This window comes from Corvus brachyrhynchos, unplaced genomic scaffold, assembly GCF_000691975.1.
Source record: "Corvus brachyrhynchos isolate BGI_N302 unplaced genomic scaffold, ASM69197v1 scaffold1, whole genome shotgun sequence".
NCBI lineage: Eukaryota > Metazoa > Chordata > Aves > Passeriformes > Corvidae > Corvus > Corvus brachyrhynchos.
The window spans coordinates 2,657,469-2,677,102 of NW_008237222.1; the positions used below are offsets into that span (position 1 = coordinate 2,657,469).

The following is a 19,634-nucleotide window of genomic DNA, read 5'->3' on the forward strand; positions in this document are numbered from 1 at the left end:
GTGATATTAAACACATGTACTGCTTTTTCAGGATCTATCAAAAAGAAAAAAAAAATCATACAGGTTTTGCAATAGTCCTATTTAGAATAAAAATAGATAGGTAGAATAGACAAGCTAAAGAAGACAAAAGTGCAAGGCATCAGTCTGATGAAATATAGTTACTACAGCTTGACGAGGACTGAGGTGCTGCTTATCCCAAATCTCTTCCTCAAATCCACAAGTTGTGGATGCTCAACCTGTACATTTAATTAATCCCACAAATAGCTCCTGAATCAAATTTACCCAAGTTTTTCAAAGCCCTCAAGATTTCCCTATCACTCTGATAATACAGACCAGAACAGCAACTGCTGCTCGTTTCCTGTAAAAGAGAGGTCAAAAACACTCAGAAAACAGGAAAAGTGTCTTGATGTAGAAATCCTGAAAATGAAGAATTCTTCATTAGAGAACCAGACGTTACCTCTCCAGTTATGACTGTTCTAGAACCACTAGAGCCCTGCTCATCCCTTCCTTAGCCCTTTTCTTGAAGGAAATCTCCAGCCAAACCAGAAAACCTAATCTTAACATTCCCATCATGGACAGGGATGGAAAAAAAATTTAGGGAAAACATTACTTTTTTTTTCTTGATAAAAACCTTTCGTTTCTGCCCTCAGATAAAGATATGAAAAAAAGAAGAAACCTGATTCTGTAGGTCACCCTTACATTCCTGACTAAATTATAGACTCAAAGGTTCTAGAGCAAGAGGATAAGAAGGATAGAGCTGGTGGACATTATTTTTCTCCCTCTGTGCTGAATCACCTGCTCTGCCAAGGAGAGCAAGTGAGATTGTTTCACTCTGAAGTGGGTAGGTTGTTTTTGTAGTTTGGAATGAAGCATCACAAAGAATTTAGTGCCTATCAAACTTGTAATCTCAGTACTCCATATGAAAGAGGCCCTGCTCACCACTGCTGGTACCCAGCCACAGCACAGAGATAACGACAAAGAAGATTCTGTACCCACCATCAAGAATCAGAGCAGGTAAACAGAGCACAGTGAACATTATTATAGGTTACAGGGCTCAGAGCCTTAGTGTTGTGAAGTCTGGCAGTGCCTAATCAAGTCCTACAATTAATGAGGACTTCTCTAATGCCAAACCTGACAGATAGTTACTGAGGGTACCTTGCATGCTAACATCTCTGTGTACCTTTGGCAGGCACATAGGCCATTGAGAGAAATCTCCCACTCAGTGGCCTGCAGCATCCTGGGCTTCCCTCAGAGGCTTCCTGTCCAAGTTCTGGCCAGCTTATGAACACTGGCGACCTGAGGGTGCCCAAGAGATTGTGCTCTAGGCATGTTCTGAGATAGTCAAAGGCACCTGCTTTCATCCTCAGATGACTCAACCAGTCACAGGAGGAACTGTGGTTGTGCTGCACTATACAAGGAAAGCCGTTCTATCATCATCTGAGGAAAAATGGCCCTCCTGTAAATATACATTGTTATTTTGGGAGGGTGTTTTTGTTGATTAGTGTCTGAAGAACGCAGCCATTTCACTGAGCAAAGCACACTCCAGAAAGCATACTGCCCCTAAGAACCCATTCCTACAAAGGCCAAGACTAGGAGCAGGAAATACAGTCACATCTGCAGAAGTGAAGCAAAAGGAATTTACTTAAGTGTTGTGCAGAAAGTCTGGGGCCAAGAGCAGCTGCTTTGAGACCTGTCATTCCAACATCTAAGACACAAGATGCTGCTTCCTTTGCAAGCCCAGTCCTGCCAAACCTTTAGCTTGATTTTGAGCCTTTCATTTCACTTCACTTTCACTGCTGAAAGTAGTATTGATTCTCCCAGGAGGAGGAAAATATTTCTTTGCCTCTCAGAGGTGCCATGGCAATTAATATGGGTATAACTTTTTAGGAAGCTACAGAAATGGAAGGCCCTTAAAAGTTCAAAGCAATATTATTATATAGCTCAGAAAATGACACAATATGCTGACAGAAATTATGCAGTATACTGCTTAATAAACTTACAGCCAGCATAGTAAAAATTCTGTCAGTAATAAAGTCCTTTCCCAGTTGACTGCAGACTTGTGTTGCCAAAAATTATCACCTCCTTGCAGGTTCTATAGCACTCCACCTTCATACTCAGTAAAATGGTACCCCAATGACATTGGCAGCCATATTATTTATTATCTACAGTAATGAAAAATACAAATAATTGACCTTGGATTTCTTGGGCTTACTCCTAAATTGACCCATTAAAAAAGTAATAATATTTTATGCACACTTAGGTGAATGTGTTTCCATCTAAGTGAGTATGCCATCAAGATGTGGATCTGCCTGTATTTAATATCTTGGAGGTAACCTTTATTCTCCTTTACTTTTCTCTTCCTTGCTGCCCCAGATGTAACTTACACTTTGTCTTATTGCAGAATCACCTGGGGAATCTGTTCTCATGTCCCTGCCTGGCCTAAAAATAACCAACACACACCCATAAGGCTTAAAAAAAATACCAAACAGCAATAAAGCATTAGCTGATATTTGTTCTACTTTTAGCACGACGTCAGCTTTTCCTATTATTTTTAAAAGTAGCCATGAATGATGTATTTGTGTACATGGGGGATTTGGGAGAAAAAACATGCCACCACACATGCCAATGGCTAGTAATTTCCATGGGACCATTTTGAAAGGGCTTTGATTTACTTCCTGTTAGTCATAAATGATCTGGACATCGATTATCTGATCAAAAACATCATCTTGTCCACTCGACAGTCAGCACTTTCTAAATGGAGAACAACACAATCTGAGAGTAATTTGTAAATAACAGAGCAAAAGCTGTTCACATAAACAGATCGATGGACAAATGCACAAAGAGAATGGGGCCTCCTGACAGATTACTCATAAAAACAAGCTATTAGAATTCATTAAATAAGCATTACCAGTTTACCAGCTTTAACTATCACACCGCAGTAAATGACAGATTTCAGAAGACATGGCTCAGTAGTCTGAGCACAATGTATTTGAAGTACTCAAATTCCCATGAACTACTGGTTTGAATCCAGGCATAAGGCATAGCATTTTGTCCTTTTATGGATGATAGGCTGCATATTGGGTGTTTACTGAATGCAGATAAGACTTAGAATCCACTGCTGGGATAATAACAATCACATATTAGCTTTTCATTAAAGGAAAGTAATTAGTCAACAGTGTCCATGGCCGATCTTCTCAAGCCCAGCACAAGCATGCTATGTATGACTCACATCTTTCTGTTCTGTTCATTGCAAAGCTTTGGACAGTGGGTTTTTATTTTACACAAATCACACATTTCTGTTTCTGTGTAGTCCCTTACCTTGTCACACTGCTCTGAAAGCTTAGTGCAGACCACAGAAGCTACAGGTTCTGATTGTCCACTACTAACATCACTAATGGAGACAGTTTGTTTGCTATTGCCATCTAAATCAAAAGATGAGCTGTAAGCCAAATTCAGCCGAATTCTAAAATATATCCCACAGTCAAAACAAGGGACACACAGAAATGATGGGGTGGAGTGGAGTGGGAAGGGGAGAGAGGAGCCCCTAGGATCCTCTGCCACCTTGGTTGGATCCTCTAGTCTTTACAAATAACTTCTAGTTCAAAGGCTGTTGATGCTATGTGATTTTCAGAGAGACTACAGCAGGGTATGACAACAGAGTGCTTATCACATCCATGGGTGGGACATCCACATTTAAGAGAAAGCTGCTGTCTGCACCATCTGATTTAAACTCAGTGGGGCAGGCAGTGCTGACCCTATCTGTAACTAGCCAAATCTGAGTGCCAGAGTATGCCTGGTCAAATTGTGTAAGTGGGGACTGCAAGTCATCACAGGCTACCAACCGTGCAGCCAGAAAGAGGCTATCACCAATGCTAGAGCCATAAATCTTTACCTGAATCCTACCAAAAGGTATAAGCACCATCCTGATAAGATTCTTCTTTTTGCCTTTGCTATGAGAGAGCACTCATGACTTGGAACTGATTCAGAGAAAAATTATTGTGTGCAATGCACAAATTCTAAGACCAGCCTCCTTCCTTCTTGCACTAAAATTTGCTTATGAATCTTTCAAAAAAACACACCAAAAAATAAATAAAGGAGAGCTGAGTAAGTAATTTGGCAACAGATATGATGAAGAGGGAAGTGCTTTTCCAAAACAGTAGTGTCTCAAGAACAACACAGATTCATCATAGTGTGGGAAACATCTAAACTCTTTTGATATCTGTACAGTGCTGTTACCCTATGATATGTCTTCTAAGAATGTGATGACCAAATGCCACAAGACCTTCCCAGAAATGTAGCATAGACGTAATAAATACATAAATAATCCAACATTTCTTTGACATTTATTGGCTTCCCTGGGCTAATGGAATATGAAAGACCGGAATTTTAAGCAGTGCTGCCTTGTGTAGGTGAAAGGCAAAAGATGGAAGGACTTCATTTACCTATAGTCTGAGATGCAAAGAAAATATGAGAAGCTGAAAGTGGAGAAGTAGCTACTGAGCTTGTTCTGAAGCCAGAGATAACACAGGTTTATATCTCCGACACAGAGAGCAGAGAGCCCGTAAGTTAAATCCCATCTGTCAGAGTAAGCTAGGGTTGGTGTTTAATATTCATATTCTGTAAAGGAAGAATTTAAGGTTGAGCACAGTTCAAGATTCCTTCTCATGTCAGAGATTTCTCCCTTGTCCAGTCTATTAAGATATGGATACCGCTACAATCATTCAGTGCAGGACCAGGAAAGAGTTTTACCCTTTACTACCCCACATTCCTCCCTGCCCCAGCCATGTCAGACAGTGGTAAAAGAGAAACATATTTTGCCATTATTCAGGTATTTAGTCTTTCTACAAGATGCTTCTCTCAATTTTGGCTTATGAAGATAGTTTAGAATGAATGAAAGGATGCACTGAGGAGGATTTTATGAAGGAAGACTAGCTTTATTGGTGATAGCTGATCCAATATTGTGCTGTTTGCTTAAAATGTATTGTTGCTGTAAGCAACACACTGAATTGCAAAACTATAACTGCAAATAGTTTATATGTCTGTGTGTGTACATATCCGCAACAGAGCAGAATGCAAAGACGTTGGAATAGCTCAAACTCTAATTCAGCTATCATGCTTGCAGAGCTTGATTTACTGTTTTTAATAGGGTATCTTCTCTGTGCTGGAGCTGTCTTAAGCATCATTAAAATACTAAAATTTGTTGCCAGCTAAGAACATACATATGTTTTTACAACAACTCATCTCAAATATCGTAACTCATCTGACAACAATTGTAAACCAGCATAAGATGAGGCTGAGTCGTGAATAAAGCCTCATGTATCCCCCCAAAATAGCAATCAACCACTACATTAAGGAAAAACAGACTGTCAGTTTAATTGTCAGGACTAAAGCACAGAGAAGAAGGGTCCAGATCCAGACCCACCGACTCAACTGCCAGGCTGTGTGTTGCTCTGGTGTGAGCTCTTCTTTCCTCTATCTGAAAAATCCTGCTCTACTCTGGAATGGTAATATATCCTTCTAAAATTAGCATTATGAGGGGCTGCCCGTGTATACCGTGAAATACACATAGGAAGTCAAGCTTGAAGTCACTTGTTTTGGTGCTTTTGGTTGAACCTAAGACAGGGAGATGTGCCAGATGCACCTAGTGTATTCAAGAAAGAATCGCACTGAAAAAGTTTCCTCTTTTTAAGTTCTTGTGCTCCTCAAGCATAAGAAAATCCAGGAAAATTATTAGACCTTTCATCTCACTTTTGCACATTTTTTTGTGAACATAATGAATCTAGTGTGGCTTCTCAATCTGAATTCTTCACCAAGTGAGTTGTAAGGACAGATCACATACATGAAGCCTAAGCAGAAATCATGGAACTGATCTGCAGAAGGGCTCACTACCCTCAGCTCCTGATGAAGGTCATCCCTGTATTCTCTCTCTCTGGGAGTTAGCTCCATTCCCTCACTTCAAACATCCTACAGCCAGCTATTCCCAGGAACCCTGCCTCACTGCCTTGGCCCAGGGGCTGACACGAGCCCTATCCTTGGTGTGGTATTTTTCACATTACAGCCTCTGCTCTGCCAAGCATTGCATACAGATCTCTGAGGCATCAGATTATAGCTCTGTTCTCTTACTAGAACTCCTCCCCCTCAACTTCACTGCTCTGTGCTCTGTATTACAGCACAGGGCAGCCCAAGCGCCCACCAGCGCAGCAGCACTGAGCCCAAACAGCTGGTTTGTCATTACTGATGGGGAAACCAGCAGCAGGAGCTCTCACTGGCAACTGGCAGGAACAGATTTACAACAGCATCTCTCCAGGCTCTTCCTCCTCTCTCAGGAGCTAAAGGCTCTGTCTTAAAAAATTCACTCACTAAGTAATGCAGAAGGAGGTTTTCAAAATTACTCAAAACATTGCTAACAGGCTGCCAAGCTGCATGCCTGCACTGGTTATACAAAGCACAGTCATCCTGGTGTTATCCTGCTGGCTGAGACGGGGCCATATTACTCACCTGCTCCAAAGATACTTGCAAATAACCACTGTCCTCTACAGGCCACATGATATCTTGGGATCTCTCTTCTCATTTCCTGTATATTCTTTACTTATCCAAGCACGTTTTTGGTAAGCAATTTGCCTTCAAAGCACTGTGGATGAAAGAGAAAACTGTCAAAATTCAGTAACCACATTTCTTTCTCACTGTTGCACAACAGACTGAAGTTATAGCAAGGAAAGGCAAAACAAATCCCTGAGATGTTCCTGAAGATCACTTTCTGTCAGAGCAAACAAGGAAGACCCATGACCCAGAAGCACAGAGCACCTAAAGGCCTGTAAAAATAACCAGCAATCGGAGGAATTTCATAAAGAAAACAGACAAAAAAAATACACAGACAGTATTAAGATTATAAACCAATAATAAAATTTCTATAGTTTTTCAAAAAAGACATCACCTCTCATTAGACAAAGGGCATGACACCCCCACAGAAAACATCTTCTTCTCCCACAGAAATTCACGTGAAATACTGGTCTTAAGAGCCACATCAGACAAATAAGCACTAAGTTCCTCTCCTTGTGCATTCTCCCCACCACACAAATGATACATCCACCCTTTAAAGAAGCAAACCTCATGGATGCCTTACATAAAAGCAGGACTAAAGAGCAGCCCCCACTTCAGTTTCACACACCCTCTAGGTATTGCAATAATCTCTGTCAAAATCAGAAACATTTCTTGCTTTGCTTTCCAGAAGACAAGACGTAGTGACACTTTTTCATGTTAGGATCTTGTATCTTTGTTTTAATTTACACAAAGACCTGCTTCCCAGTCCCTACATGCATCCAGGCAGGCCCTTTTAGGATAATGCAAAAGGTACAGAAAGAAAACCAGGGAACCCATAACCAATTTCCTTGAGTAAGGCGTAGAGGCTGAGCTGAGATAGCCCGTACTGATGTGCAGAGTTGAGCTGCCTGACCGTGGGGGTCTGTCGGGGACAGGGAAAGACATCACCTCAGGAAGCCTGGGGCTTAATCCAGAGTGAAAGCAAATAGCTGGCTCTTAACCTATAGCACATAAAGCTTTTCAAAACCTGGCATGAGGGAGTGAATTGCTTTCCCGGTAATCACTGCTCATTTACCTCTCCCATATTTCTGATTATGCTGTTCTGAGACACTTGATAATGGCCAAACCCATCCTCCCTTTCTGCTTTCACACAGTTGACCTCTTTCTTTTCATAAGTTTCTCAATCACCTCAAAGTCAGCCAGTTCATTTCAGATGTGTTGTTTGTGTTCCCCCTTCACACGTTTACAGGGCTGCTGCCCTTCCTTGTCTCCAGACCCTTTTGAGCAAAGAACTGCCTTGCTCAAGTGTAAGCTGGATGACAATTCCTCTGTCAGTGCAAACATGCTGCTGCTTTCTCACAGTGTCTCCGTCCCTTGCAGCTGCCCAAACTATCAATTTCATATTTTAAAACTTAAGGAGAACACATGAGCCCCACACCTCAGAAAACCTCAAACTGCTGGGAAATAACCATCTTGCAGCTGTACACTGTAAAAAGCTCCTGCACAGCATTCTCATTTGCTCGAGTCCGGGTTTTCTCCCTGTGATCCCACCTGTGCACGGGCACAGCTCTCCCAGACAGAGTCTCAGAGCACACACAGCTGCACACAGCTCGCAGGGAGACCTTCCGATAGTGGGGCTGTGGCATGTCAAAAGCTTTTAGGATATAGGCTGTAGCACTGAAGAGCAAATTCATTGTACTCTAAAAATAATCACTGCAGATCCTTTCTTAGCTTGAACACACGAGTTAAAAATTACGAAGACTCACACAAAAGCTGTGCCACTGGCAGCAATTGGAAATTGGTTTTTTCTTCGTTTAATGGCTTTGTTCCAGACAAACCACTGTAGGTAATAGATGTTTTACAAAGAATTTGGGGGTTTATAGGTTAATCTGCTTTAAGGACGTGCAAAATTATTAAAGGAGGAATTAGTATTCCTTGCAAGGGAAGCCTTGAGTTTTGCGCACAGAAGGCCGCCCGTAGTCTCATCTTATCTTTCCTCTCAAGTAAAGCTGCCTTCATTTCTTGTTTTTCATGGCACAGAGAAGCTGGCCCCAAAGCCAGCAAGACAGCTATTTTCTTAGCCATGCTTCCACTGCCATCTAGTGCCTCCGGCACAGACTGCAAGGGCCTCTTTTGCTTTACGAACTTGTCACAAAAGATAAAAAGTCCTAAGGTATTCATGTCAAACCTCAATTTTTCATTCGGAAACCAATCTTTGTGATACCACTATAGATTTTCTTTTTTTTTCTGAGAACAGATCAGACTTGCTGTAATGAGGTGGGGGTTTTTTGCAGCCTGAAGTATGAGCTACCCCTCCTGACTGTCTGGACTGAGTGGTGATTTCAAGTACCATGTCAGTCACACTCAGTGAACTGGAACAGCATTGCTGTTTTTCTGGTTTTGGTTAGGACTGAGAGACTTTTCACAGGGAATTGGGTCTACAGAGGAAAAGAAGTAGCTATAGTCACGCAATAATGTGAGCAGTGTTCATTAGCTCCAGGAAAACAACACTGAGGAAAAGTGACTGCAGATAGAAAAGTGGACTTGGCCTTGTTTTCCTCCCATACCATTCTGCTCTTTTGCTAGGTACAAATTACATCATTTTTTTCAGTGAAAAAAAAAGAGAGAGCCTGGACATGAGAGCATATTATAGACTCAGGCTTTTACAGATGCATTAACACTCCTCCTACTTTGTAAAGTCATGTTAAATACACAGGGACAAATCCAACTCTGAGAAGACACTAGGTAAGCTTTACGTCATTCCACTATGTGTTTCTATACCAAATAAAGCCATTTCCAACCTATCCTACTCATCTCCATTCTACTGGCTCCACTAGAAAGGCAACTCTGTGAAGCACAGATTTCCAGAAGATTTCCTTGTGGGTAGTAGGTAGCTGTTAGTGATGTTTCAGCTCACTGACCACTACTTTTGTCTTGTTTTTCTCTACTGTGAGACTACTGGACTGTGAAACCACAGGATTCCAATATACACAAATCAATGGAGTCCTTTCCAAAACTTTGTGAGTCATAGTGTGACTATCATTAGAGGTAGAGCATTATCACCGTTCTATGCAGACACGAAGAATAAAAAAGGCAGCATGTTCAGTGGCAGATTCAAATGAAAATAAAGTCATCCCTTCCACCACCTCTAACACAGAGCTGAGGCACACCCACAGTGGCTTGTTCTCAGGACAGTTATTTTCTCACCTTTTCAACAGAAGGTGACACTGAGCTTTTAATCAGTGTTGTCCCCACTATTGCTTTTAGTCCTTGTAGGAAGGAAGTTGAAGCAGCAGCTCTGTTTCAGGTCTACTAAGCAAGAGTGTTCAGAGCCATGATATCCCTGTGTTGTGTGTTTCCTCATGAGGAAACTGAGGCATGAAGTGAACCCAGGAACGTTAGGATGCACTCCTGACCTCCATCCACCACTCATTTAAAGCTCTGGTAAGTGTAGTGGATTTAAAAGTTAATAAAAAATCCAGAACTCTACACAGTGTCCCATAATCACTTAAAACCAGAAGAGTACATTTTGAAAACTCAGTACAGGTTCATATGCAAATTCATTCTATTCTGATTTCAGAGCACTGTCCCAACAGAGAGAAACCTAAACAGGGAATCTCTAGAGCATCAGAAAAATGCAGCATGCAACACACATTTCTCTCATTTGCATGGTGCTGAGATCCTTGCAGATTAAAGCAGGATGTGGCCCACTATCTTTTGAAGTGGTAGAAACAGGGAGAAAAAGACATTTCAGTTAGACAATGCAAGGCTAAAAGATCACAGGGCAGAAAACACCACCACACTTAGAATCAGCATATTACTGTAGAGGAAACTAGCTACTTTTTCAGAGAAACTGCCTTCTGAAATGACTTAATATGGATAAGTACCCCCAGCAAAAGTCTTCAAAGGCATCTGAGGATGCAATATGTGCTCATCAGGGAGGTTGCTAAACACAGAATTACTGTAATCAGGTTTTGATGTAATAAAAGCAACCAAGAATCCTTCCTGCATCAGGCTTCTTGAGGAAAAATAAAAAATAAACCAAAGAAATATGGTTCAAAGGAAAAGAAAGAAAATCCTCCAGACTATTATATTCCAGTTCCTGATTGTATAATAAAAGTGATCAAAAAACTTGCCTGACATCTAGGAGGCTGAGTTCTACAAAGAATGTTCACAAGAAAAACACCCACCTTCAATCCTTAATACTACCATTAATGCTACATACTGAGGATGTTACCCAAGTAGCCACCCTATATGGCACTGGAGAATGTGTGGGGGAAAGGAAAAATACAGCTGAGTTGTGGCTTGGGGGCTAAAACACCCCAAGAAATTTTAGATGACTACACCACCTCTCTGATGCCTCCTTCCAGAGCCTGGTATAGATTAATTTTATTTATTATAAAAATCAATTGAAATGACAATATTCAGATTCAGCACAAGAAAAATATAATTAGCCGCAATACAGAGCTAAAAAGATTCATCTCTTCAAAAGATGAAGATTATTGCATTTTTGTGTGGCTAAGTATTTGATTGAGAAGGGTGACAGATGTCTCTAAGTATGCACCATTTTAAAAGTGCAAACAGGAAAGGAGAGTGAAACCAAGGTATGTACCAAATGTATTTGGGGAGGCTGGAATTTTTGTTGTGGAGATCTACTACAACTAATATTTAGAAAAAAATATTTATATCTTCCTCTCTATTGTATTTGAAATGAGTCTCCCACATGGAGTAAGACCGTAAGAGAAACTCCCACTGTCTTGGGAAGTGGATGTTCACAGTTGATGTATCTGTATGAAAGCATTCATCTAATCAAAGTCTTTTGTCTCTCAAGGTAGAATTACAGGTGTTTCATGAAGGACTCATTGCATTCCACAACTAATTACCAGAGCTCAATAAATATAAGATACATTCTGCAGTATCAACCTTGCTTTTATCATGAATTGGGAAGAAAAGTTGAATGATCTCCCTACACCCCTTACACAGATCATAAATAGAAGCAATGATGTTGTTTGTTTCAAAATCCATTGCAAAATAGCCACCTACAAATAAGAAGTGGAAGCTCTCCCCCACTTTTGTCTCAGCACTCAACTAAGGCAGGCCCTAAAAATGTACAATCTATCTAGCAAGGAGATGGGCTGAATGATCAACAGGGTATCCTCAGCCTCCTCCTTTTGGTATAGGCTTGCCCTGCTGCAATGAGCATGTTTCATAAAATGCTGGCAGAACAATTTATTTAGGATAAAGTAGCAGCTGAGCAGCAATAAAAAAACTAAGTTGAACCATTAAACAGCCATCTTAGACCAAACAGGAAATAGGCATCTTTTGCCAGAGACATTGTGCATCCCAGTGAAGCTTTATAGATCTCTGCACCAAGACATTTGTGTGCACCTCTGTTCAGCACAGAGCCTGCCTGATCTCCTGCCAGTGAACACTACCATTTATTGCTACCACTACAAGAGCAATCACATCAGAAGGGAATATGGACATCCTTAACAGGATTTGCTGTTAGCCATTGCCAGCTGCTCCTTCAAATGACTCTGTTAACACTATATAATAAAGCTAAGAGGCTACAGTCACTCCTGCATGATCTCAGATTGGCCAGTGTACATGAAACTTCCCAAAACCTTGGAAGGGGGGTGGCAGTAGCAGAGAAATATTTGCCCTTTTCATACAGCTCTGCTGCTATGCCCACAGGGAAGGAATCTTCTGCAACCAGGAGCAGGACTGATTCACACATCACAGACATACCTTTCAGCTGCATAACCTGTTCTCGTGGTTTCTTACCTTTTCTGATTCTCGTGTTCTTGGGAAATACCAGTGTCTGTAATCAGCTAAACATTTGCTTTTTAGCAACAACGAAGTCTTGTACTCTCTGTAGGCATTGTAACTGAATCACTGTTTATGGAGCACATTAAAGAGGACAGCTGTATTTTCCAGGAGAAACTGAACAAAGGAAGCCAAGCTAAACCCAGACTGTTCTTTGCTTTTCCCAGTACTATTTGGTAATATGTGTGCAGTTTGGAGGTTTTTTGTTGGTGTTGTTTTTTTGGTTTTTTAATAGCCATTTTGGTGTTACCTTCTCTGTCTTAGACCATGAAGGATCCCCAGACAATGGCTGCATAACATTATACTAATACTACACACTAGGTTCAGTTTCCTCTTACATAGCCTCAAGTTAATTCTGTACTGAGCCACACACTACGACAGTACTGTCTTTGAAATGCATCTGTGAGCACGGTAAAACCAAAAATTACTGTTTTCCTGCCCTAAGTGAAGTTTAAACTCAGTCAGGTACACTTGATACCAACAGAAAAGGCACTAAAAAAAATTTAAGTCAACACACCAGCAAATACTTTCAGGATACCTCTGGAAAGCAGATGAAAGTATGTCTAGGTTTAGCCTGGGGTATACAAAAGTAGGAGTCAGGTTTAATGCACTCATTGCAAAGTTGCTGGGAGCCCCTGACAAAACTGGTGTTGGATTCTCTGTCTGTTTCTAACCTTATCCAAACATAATTCCATGAGAGGAAAAACACCGTTTCACAGTTGTTTGTCTTAGCCACTATGAAAACCACAGAGAAGTATCTTGGCACACAGTAAAAGCTTGGCAACACTGCTGCAGCACACATTTTCCTCTGCTCTATTACTAGTGGGTGTTTTGGGGTTATTTTAGAACACAAGTTCTAGAAACACAACCCTTATTGTTTCAGCGACACTTGGGCATAAATGGAAGGAACACAGCAAGAGGAACTTGCTCATGCTGACTTTTCCATGCACACTACTCTCAGAATTCTAAAAAAGCTACTTGATGATTCCACTACCAGACTAGGGAGTGTTCAAAATTAGAGGGTTTTTACAACCTGCCTGTCTGCCACTCCCAGCATGTGCTAGACACGTATGAATGTAGTACTTACGAAGGGTTTAAAAACAAACCCAAAATACAAACAAAAACCTCCCCCACAAACAAAAAAAAAAAATCAAAAAGACCAAAACATCAAAGAGAGGATAATAAAGTCCCCAAGCATTATCCCTCTTTGGCCATACTGCCAAAATCATCAAAGACCGCTGTAATTATGATGGTTGGTTTCATAATACCCACACCCCTCCAGAAAATGGACTCTGGATAGAAACTCCAAGTAAAACAATGAAAATTTATTAAGTGAAAACAACAGACCTGCTGCTACAATGCAGTAAAACTGATTCTACAAGGAAAAAGCAAACCACTACCACTCCAAATCAAATCTGAAAGTAGAAATTTATTTTTGATACAGAGATACAAGCAAGCAGCTGCAAAAGGAACCATCATGGGAAGCCTAAAGAGTTTCCTGCCATTTTAAAGCAAAGGAGTCCCTGTGTTTTGCAGGAGTTTGAAATCCCCAAGAACTGCTCGTGTCTAACCTCAAAGGTGGGGTGGGCAGAGAAGGGACAGAATTGATTTTGATGCAGTGTTTTGTGCAGGTGGTAGCACATAGCTGGTTACTGGAAGGCAGTAATTCCAGGGTAAGTTGTATCTACTGGCATGATGGACTGGGAAATAGAACTAGCTCTATGGAATTTCTCCCTTCCTTGTAAAATCAAATCCTAAAGTTTAGCTTAAAGAAAAAAAAAAACTAGTGTGTTTGAAGCTAGATTCAAAAGGATATTCAAAATAAAAAAGCCTTTAAACTTTAAAAGTACATCCTTACAAAACTGTCTGCCTCCACATCTAGAAATTTACCTTCAGCTAAATCTCACAAGACCTTAGTACTCAGCAGTTTTGCATCACTGGTCCTCAAATACAATTTCATTCCCTTCACTAAATTAAAAAAAAAAAAATCCAAACCAAAAAAACCCAGAAAAAAGCAAAATGTGTATTGAGTGCTATAAGAAAATCATTTTATCAATAGCACAAGTCCTACTGCATATGGATTTTGAGATATTTTTAATAAGGACTGGTTGGCTATACTCTTCCAATCCAATTAAGTTAATGCCAAGCATATTTATCAGAAATCACAATGGAAGAATTGTCAGCTTTCTTACTGGAGAAAACCAAGGCCCATTTACAGAAGCATTCTGCACAAATAAAGCGTTTTTAAGTGTTTTATTTGTCCATTTGGAATGATTAGCATTTATAATCAACAACATAAATCCACCCCTCAGTGAAAAACCCGACAGCTGGTTATTGCCAAACATACTACAGTCTACTGAAGGGTGAAGAATTACAGACATATAAAGATGAATAACATTATGTCACCATTAAATCACTTACTCTGTTCATAACACTTTAATCCTCAAACATTGTAAATTAAGATTAGAAAAAAAAAAATCAACATTTCCAGTGATAAAATACATTGTGTTTAGTACACAATATAACAGTACAGTTTATTACACTAGTGCATTAAAAGTTTAAAAAAATGGACAGCTCCTTTGGAATAACTCCATCACTGCTGATCTCTCTCTTACACAAACACTGCTTGCAGCCACAGAAGCTACCAGGAAGTCTCCAAGAAGCATCCAACTACAAAAATTTATCACAGCTAAAATAAATTTGTTCTGAGATTATCATACTCATATTACTTGAATATGAGGACCCAAAATCAGATTCCTTCGCATGGGGAGTGACCAGGGACATTCCTGAGGAAATCAAGCAAGTAATGAACAGATCTGCATCCATACCTGAAAATTATGTGGAAAAAATGCCTTTCATTTTCCACCCACTTAAGTAAACATTTACTTAACATTTGGAAGCCTTCTACTAGAGTTTTAAAGTTTAGTGGTTTAAACCATTTTTCAAGGTTACTGGCATGTATGAAATTTCCAAGTATGAATAAGTAGTATCAATATAATAGCTAAAAGACACAACATTTTTACTTACTAGAGATGGAATTTTAAACACTCTTTTCCAAAAAGGAAAGTGGAAGATCAGCTTTATAAAAATTTTCCAGGAATGATTTGTATTACACTAACTTTATATTTGATGACAACTTCAAAGACTGAAGTTAACAATTACTGGAATCAGACTTCAAAATAAAGGGGATCAGAAGAATAATCTCTGTAAATCAAAGTACACTGCAAATCTTTTTCTCCAGATGTTGCCTGCTACAAATGGCCTCATATAGCTGCTAGAGCCTTATCAAGTATGAGGAACGACCTGCTTGTCAATTAAACAGCATGTGAATGTGAAAAGTAGATGGACACAGGAAGCACATTTCATTAGAGGAATAGACATCACCTTCATTCAAACTGACCAACAACAAACAAGAAAAGTTCTGGAGCCAATTGAACTGCAAACGTCTGTGAGGAAAAACCCATTCTGTACCTCGTATTCTCAATTATTTGGTTTTTTATAACACAGTAACTTGGGGGAAAAAAAATGAAGCAACAGCAAAACAGAATCCCTCCATTCCCAAAGTTCTGAATTAACCTCTGAACTTCACGATAGCTAGGAAAAGTTTAAAAACATACACTGTAGTGTCATTAGCACTGCTCAGCACACTAAACAATTCCTTCTGTGTCCACCTACTGTCACTTACCTTATGATCACATTGCAAACTCTTATGGGCAAAGACTGATTTTTTTTTTTTAATTTCTTTTGTATCAGGAAGTGATACTATGCATATCTCCTCTGTGCCACAGTAATATAATAAAATAAATATCATTGTTATGCTTTAATTATTTTCTATTCAAAGCTCTAAATCCATCAAAAGAGAGAGGTGTTTGCCCAAGTTTCGAGGAACAAAAGGTCAGTTTCCACATGTGACCTGACATGAAAATATCCATGATGCAATGTATTACTCTTTGCACTACGCAAAAAAACCCCACAATATTATCATCAACAAACTGTAAGTTATGGTATCTTTTCATCCATTTCAACCCCTTCATTGGAAAGAGGAGGTAGATTAAAAGTAAGCCACATCCTGCACTCCCTGCTAAGTCATAAGGCACATTTCCATTCCACTGAAAATGGGATATATTTTAGGGCTGGCAGTGAAAGTTGGAAGTAATCAAATGCACTTGGGGTACTGTAATGTCTAGTCACAGACTGCAGCAAAACACAGACAAAACATCTTTTTTTACTCTAGGAAATCTAGGTACTTTATCCAAATGAAATTTGAGAATGATAGACCTACAAAAGTATGGCGCCCACTGGCTCGTAAGGCTTACTGGCATTTAATTCTTTCTTTCACAGTGAAAGCAATGGACATAATAGTGGAAGTGTTAAAAAATGCAGCTTAAGATGCATCTGTCTGCTGTTAACTTCTAAAGTTATCTCAGAAGTGAGCTGGTAAGTTAAGATGTTGTTATTAACAATATTTAAATCCATGAATTTGTTTTCATCATTACCTTGAACTAAAATTTACCCCCAAAAACTGAAGGGCAAAAATCCCATAGCAGGGGATAAAGGTACTGTCATGTTGATACCTACTCAAATAAACTTTTAACAAATAATAAGGGCCAAATACAGACTCTTTGCCAACAGATCAATCACAGTTTAGCACTCAGCTCTCCTCCAAGTTTGACTTGGCTCTTATTCAAAGTAACATGAGAACCAGGTTCTCCAAATGCCAAAGCCACCTCAGGAAGCTTCAACATGAAAATTGTCAAACTGTGCAAACTCAAACGAGCGAGTTCCGAGAGCAGCCCAGCCGTTCTTCGGTTTCGAAATGGTGACATTCTCCCAGAGTGGATAACCATTTAACAGTCCTGAGGCAGAATTGCCCTGTCAGAAAGAGAAAAATGTTAGCTTTGTAAAATCCACGGTCTATGTAGACACTGAGCCTGCTCACATGGGAGACAAGACAAAGCAGAAAGATGTCAAGTCAACTTTCAACCACATTTCACACATTTTTCATGCAGAGATGCATCTAAATAGTGCATAGAATCCTCTGGTGTCTATCAGCTCTGTGAAACAGATCTAATGCCTTTACAGTGAATATATAAAAGGCTCCTCTTCCCCAACTCACAGCTTTGCTAACTCAGTGTAGAACCTGAAAGGTAAACTAGCATTCAAGCGTCCCTACCTTTCAGGCCAATTGCAGTTGCAAAGGTTATGTTAGACAAAGGGATTAGGCATTCAAAAGAGGAACTTAAAGCTTTTTAGATACTTGCACCAATATCACACCCGTTAAAGTGCACAGGGATATTTAAAGTACAGTTTGGGGCTACCTTCCTCACCAAGTCACTATGGTCAAAAAGGGTGGAATTGGAGGGAAGGAAAAAAATGTGGACAGGCTTCTCACTAACTGCAGCCCCTTTATACAGTAACACAATGCCCGCGCTCTTCCACCACAGTAGAGAAGGAACTCAGCTTATCTGAGTTCCCCAGTCCTTTACTAGCTCCACATACAAGGCTTTAGCCTGCAAAGGGAACTGGTGTGACACAGATTTTTAACACAGGCTACTTTAGTAGTTTACTGACTGTTTTCAGAATAGGAAGTCACATCATCATCTTTCTGTCAGATTAAACAAGAGACTTGCCTCTCTGACCCTTCTACCTCCACCTTTCAATTCAGCTTTCCAATCATTTTCTGTACCTTCTACAGTTTCTCAAGATCTCTCTAAAACTACAGGCAGCAGAACTCGGTATGGTATTTTAATATTGGTTTAAAATAACAGACATTATTTATGTTTTAAATAGGGTAAACTACTGCAAGTACACCACCAATAGCATAGCACAGTTTTGCCCAAGCCATTTAGGACTGAAAGTTTCATAACTGGTTTTCTAGCTATTTGTCCATGTCCTTACCTGAATGTTGAGAGTAAGTGTGTGCCATGCATTATCCCGGACACCGGAAAGTCCTTTCATTAATATTTCTTCTCCAGCTGCAAAACATACTTAAGTTAGTGAAGTGTTACTTCAGCCCTTTGCTGAAACTGATAAATACCAAGCCAGCAAAAAGATAAGAATATCTATTTTTCAGAAGTGTTTAGGATTGACATTTCATCAATTTCAGTTGCAGCATGGAAGGCTTAATATGCAAACCTGGACGCTGCATTATCAGTGCACTCTCCTGTTTTCTGAGAACTGTTTTCTCAATCAAGAGCATCTCCAATGCTCTTGGCAATTTGGCATGAGATGAGGATTCACTCTATGGAGAGTATGGGTTCACAAAGAGTGACAGCAGCTATCGCTCTGCTTGCTCTATAGATCTTCTTGTTTCTGTATTGTGTGTAACTACTTTAAATCACAGGGTTTGAGTTGTCACACTATCATGTTGCTTAGTTCTACTCAAAATTTAAGCTAAGAAAAAATGGGGTGTGAATGACACCTGGAGGGAAGATGAAGATCTGAAAAAAATTAAGTGCTACAAGTCTTCAATTATTCAGTAGACAGTTTTTGCTGCAAGATAATTTAACATTCAGGCTCCCTTCTAGAAAATATAAAGATGACTGAAAATAGCTGTACAGAAAAAATTATCATATTGTGTAACAAGAGTCTCAGCCTGAAATAATTGGGTGGTTAATCAAAATCCACTCATTTCATCTAGGAAAAATCATTTCTGGCAGCCTGAGAAACTAATCAGGTAATGTTGCTAGTTCTTATTACAAATGAAAAATGGAGTCGATCCTAAACACAAGTACGCATTTCCATACAGCTGAAACTTAAGTTTATATTGAGTTAGACATTGCAAGGTCTGTCTTGCAATGTCTAACTTCCTCTGCAAGGGAGCACTGGTCTGTTAAGGGAAGCTATGTAAAACCTTCTTTATGCTACCCGTCCATGGTAAAAGTGGAAAGGAATACAGACACCCAAACACAAAAAATATATCTTATCAGATATACTGTAGGTCTAGAAGCTACATTTGACTCATCAGAAACTATTGAAAATTTTAATTTATACTCATGAAGTGATAGGAAATGCATTTAAACAACTAAATATGCCACTATTTCAAAGCAAATTGAAAATAACTTTTAGCTATTGATGAAGTGTTATCATACACTCTTCCATGTGCCTGTCAAGTGCTCTACAGATGAACACACATGAATGTTAGCATCACAAGCAGAACACATGCTCACTCCATTGAGCTACATTAACAGGAGAATGCACAATTTGAGGAAACAGGAGGCCACTTATCATCATCACTTAAGCCATATGTAAGTACAGTGACTTGAACC

At 39.7% G+C, this 19,634-nt stretch overlaps 1 protein-coding gene across 1 annotated transcript in view; it reads right to left on the reverse strand.

Moving 5' to 3' along the window:
* Nucleotides 1–14,602: 14,602 nt before the first annotated feature.
* Nucleotides 14,603–19,634, reverse strand: part of GALC (galactosylceramidase) — a 32,429-nt gene continuing 27,397 nt past the window's right edge. The window contains exons 17-18 of the mRNA XM_017728928.1: nucleotides 18,265–18,341; nucleotides 14,603–17,238 (exon numbers count right to left, since the gene is read on the reverse strand). Of these exons, the coding sequence (XP_017584417.1) occupies nucleotides 17,095–17,238; nucleotides 18,265–18,341 (221 nt within the window). The 3' untranslated portion in view covers nucleotides 14,603–17,094. The remainder of the gene's footprint in view (nucleotides 17,239–18,264; nucleotides 18,342–19,634) is intronic.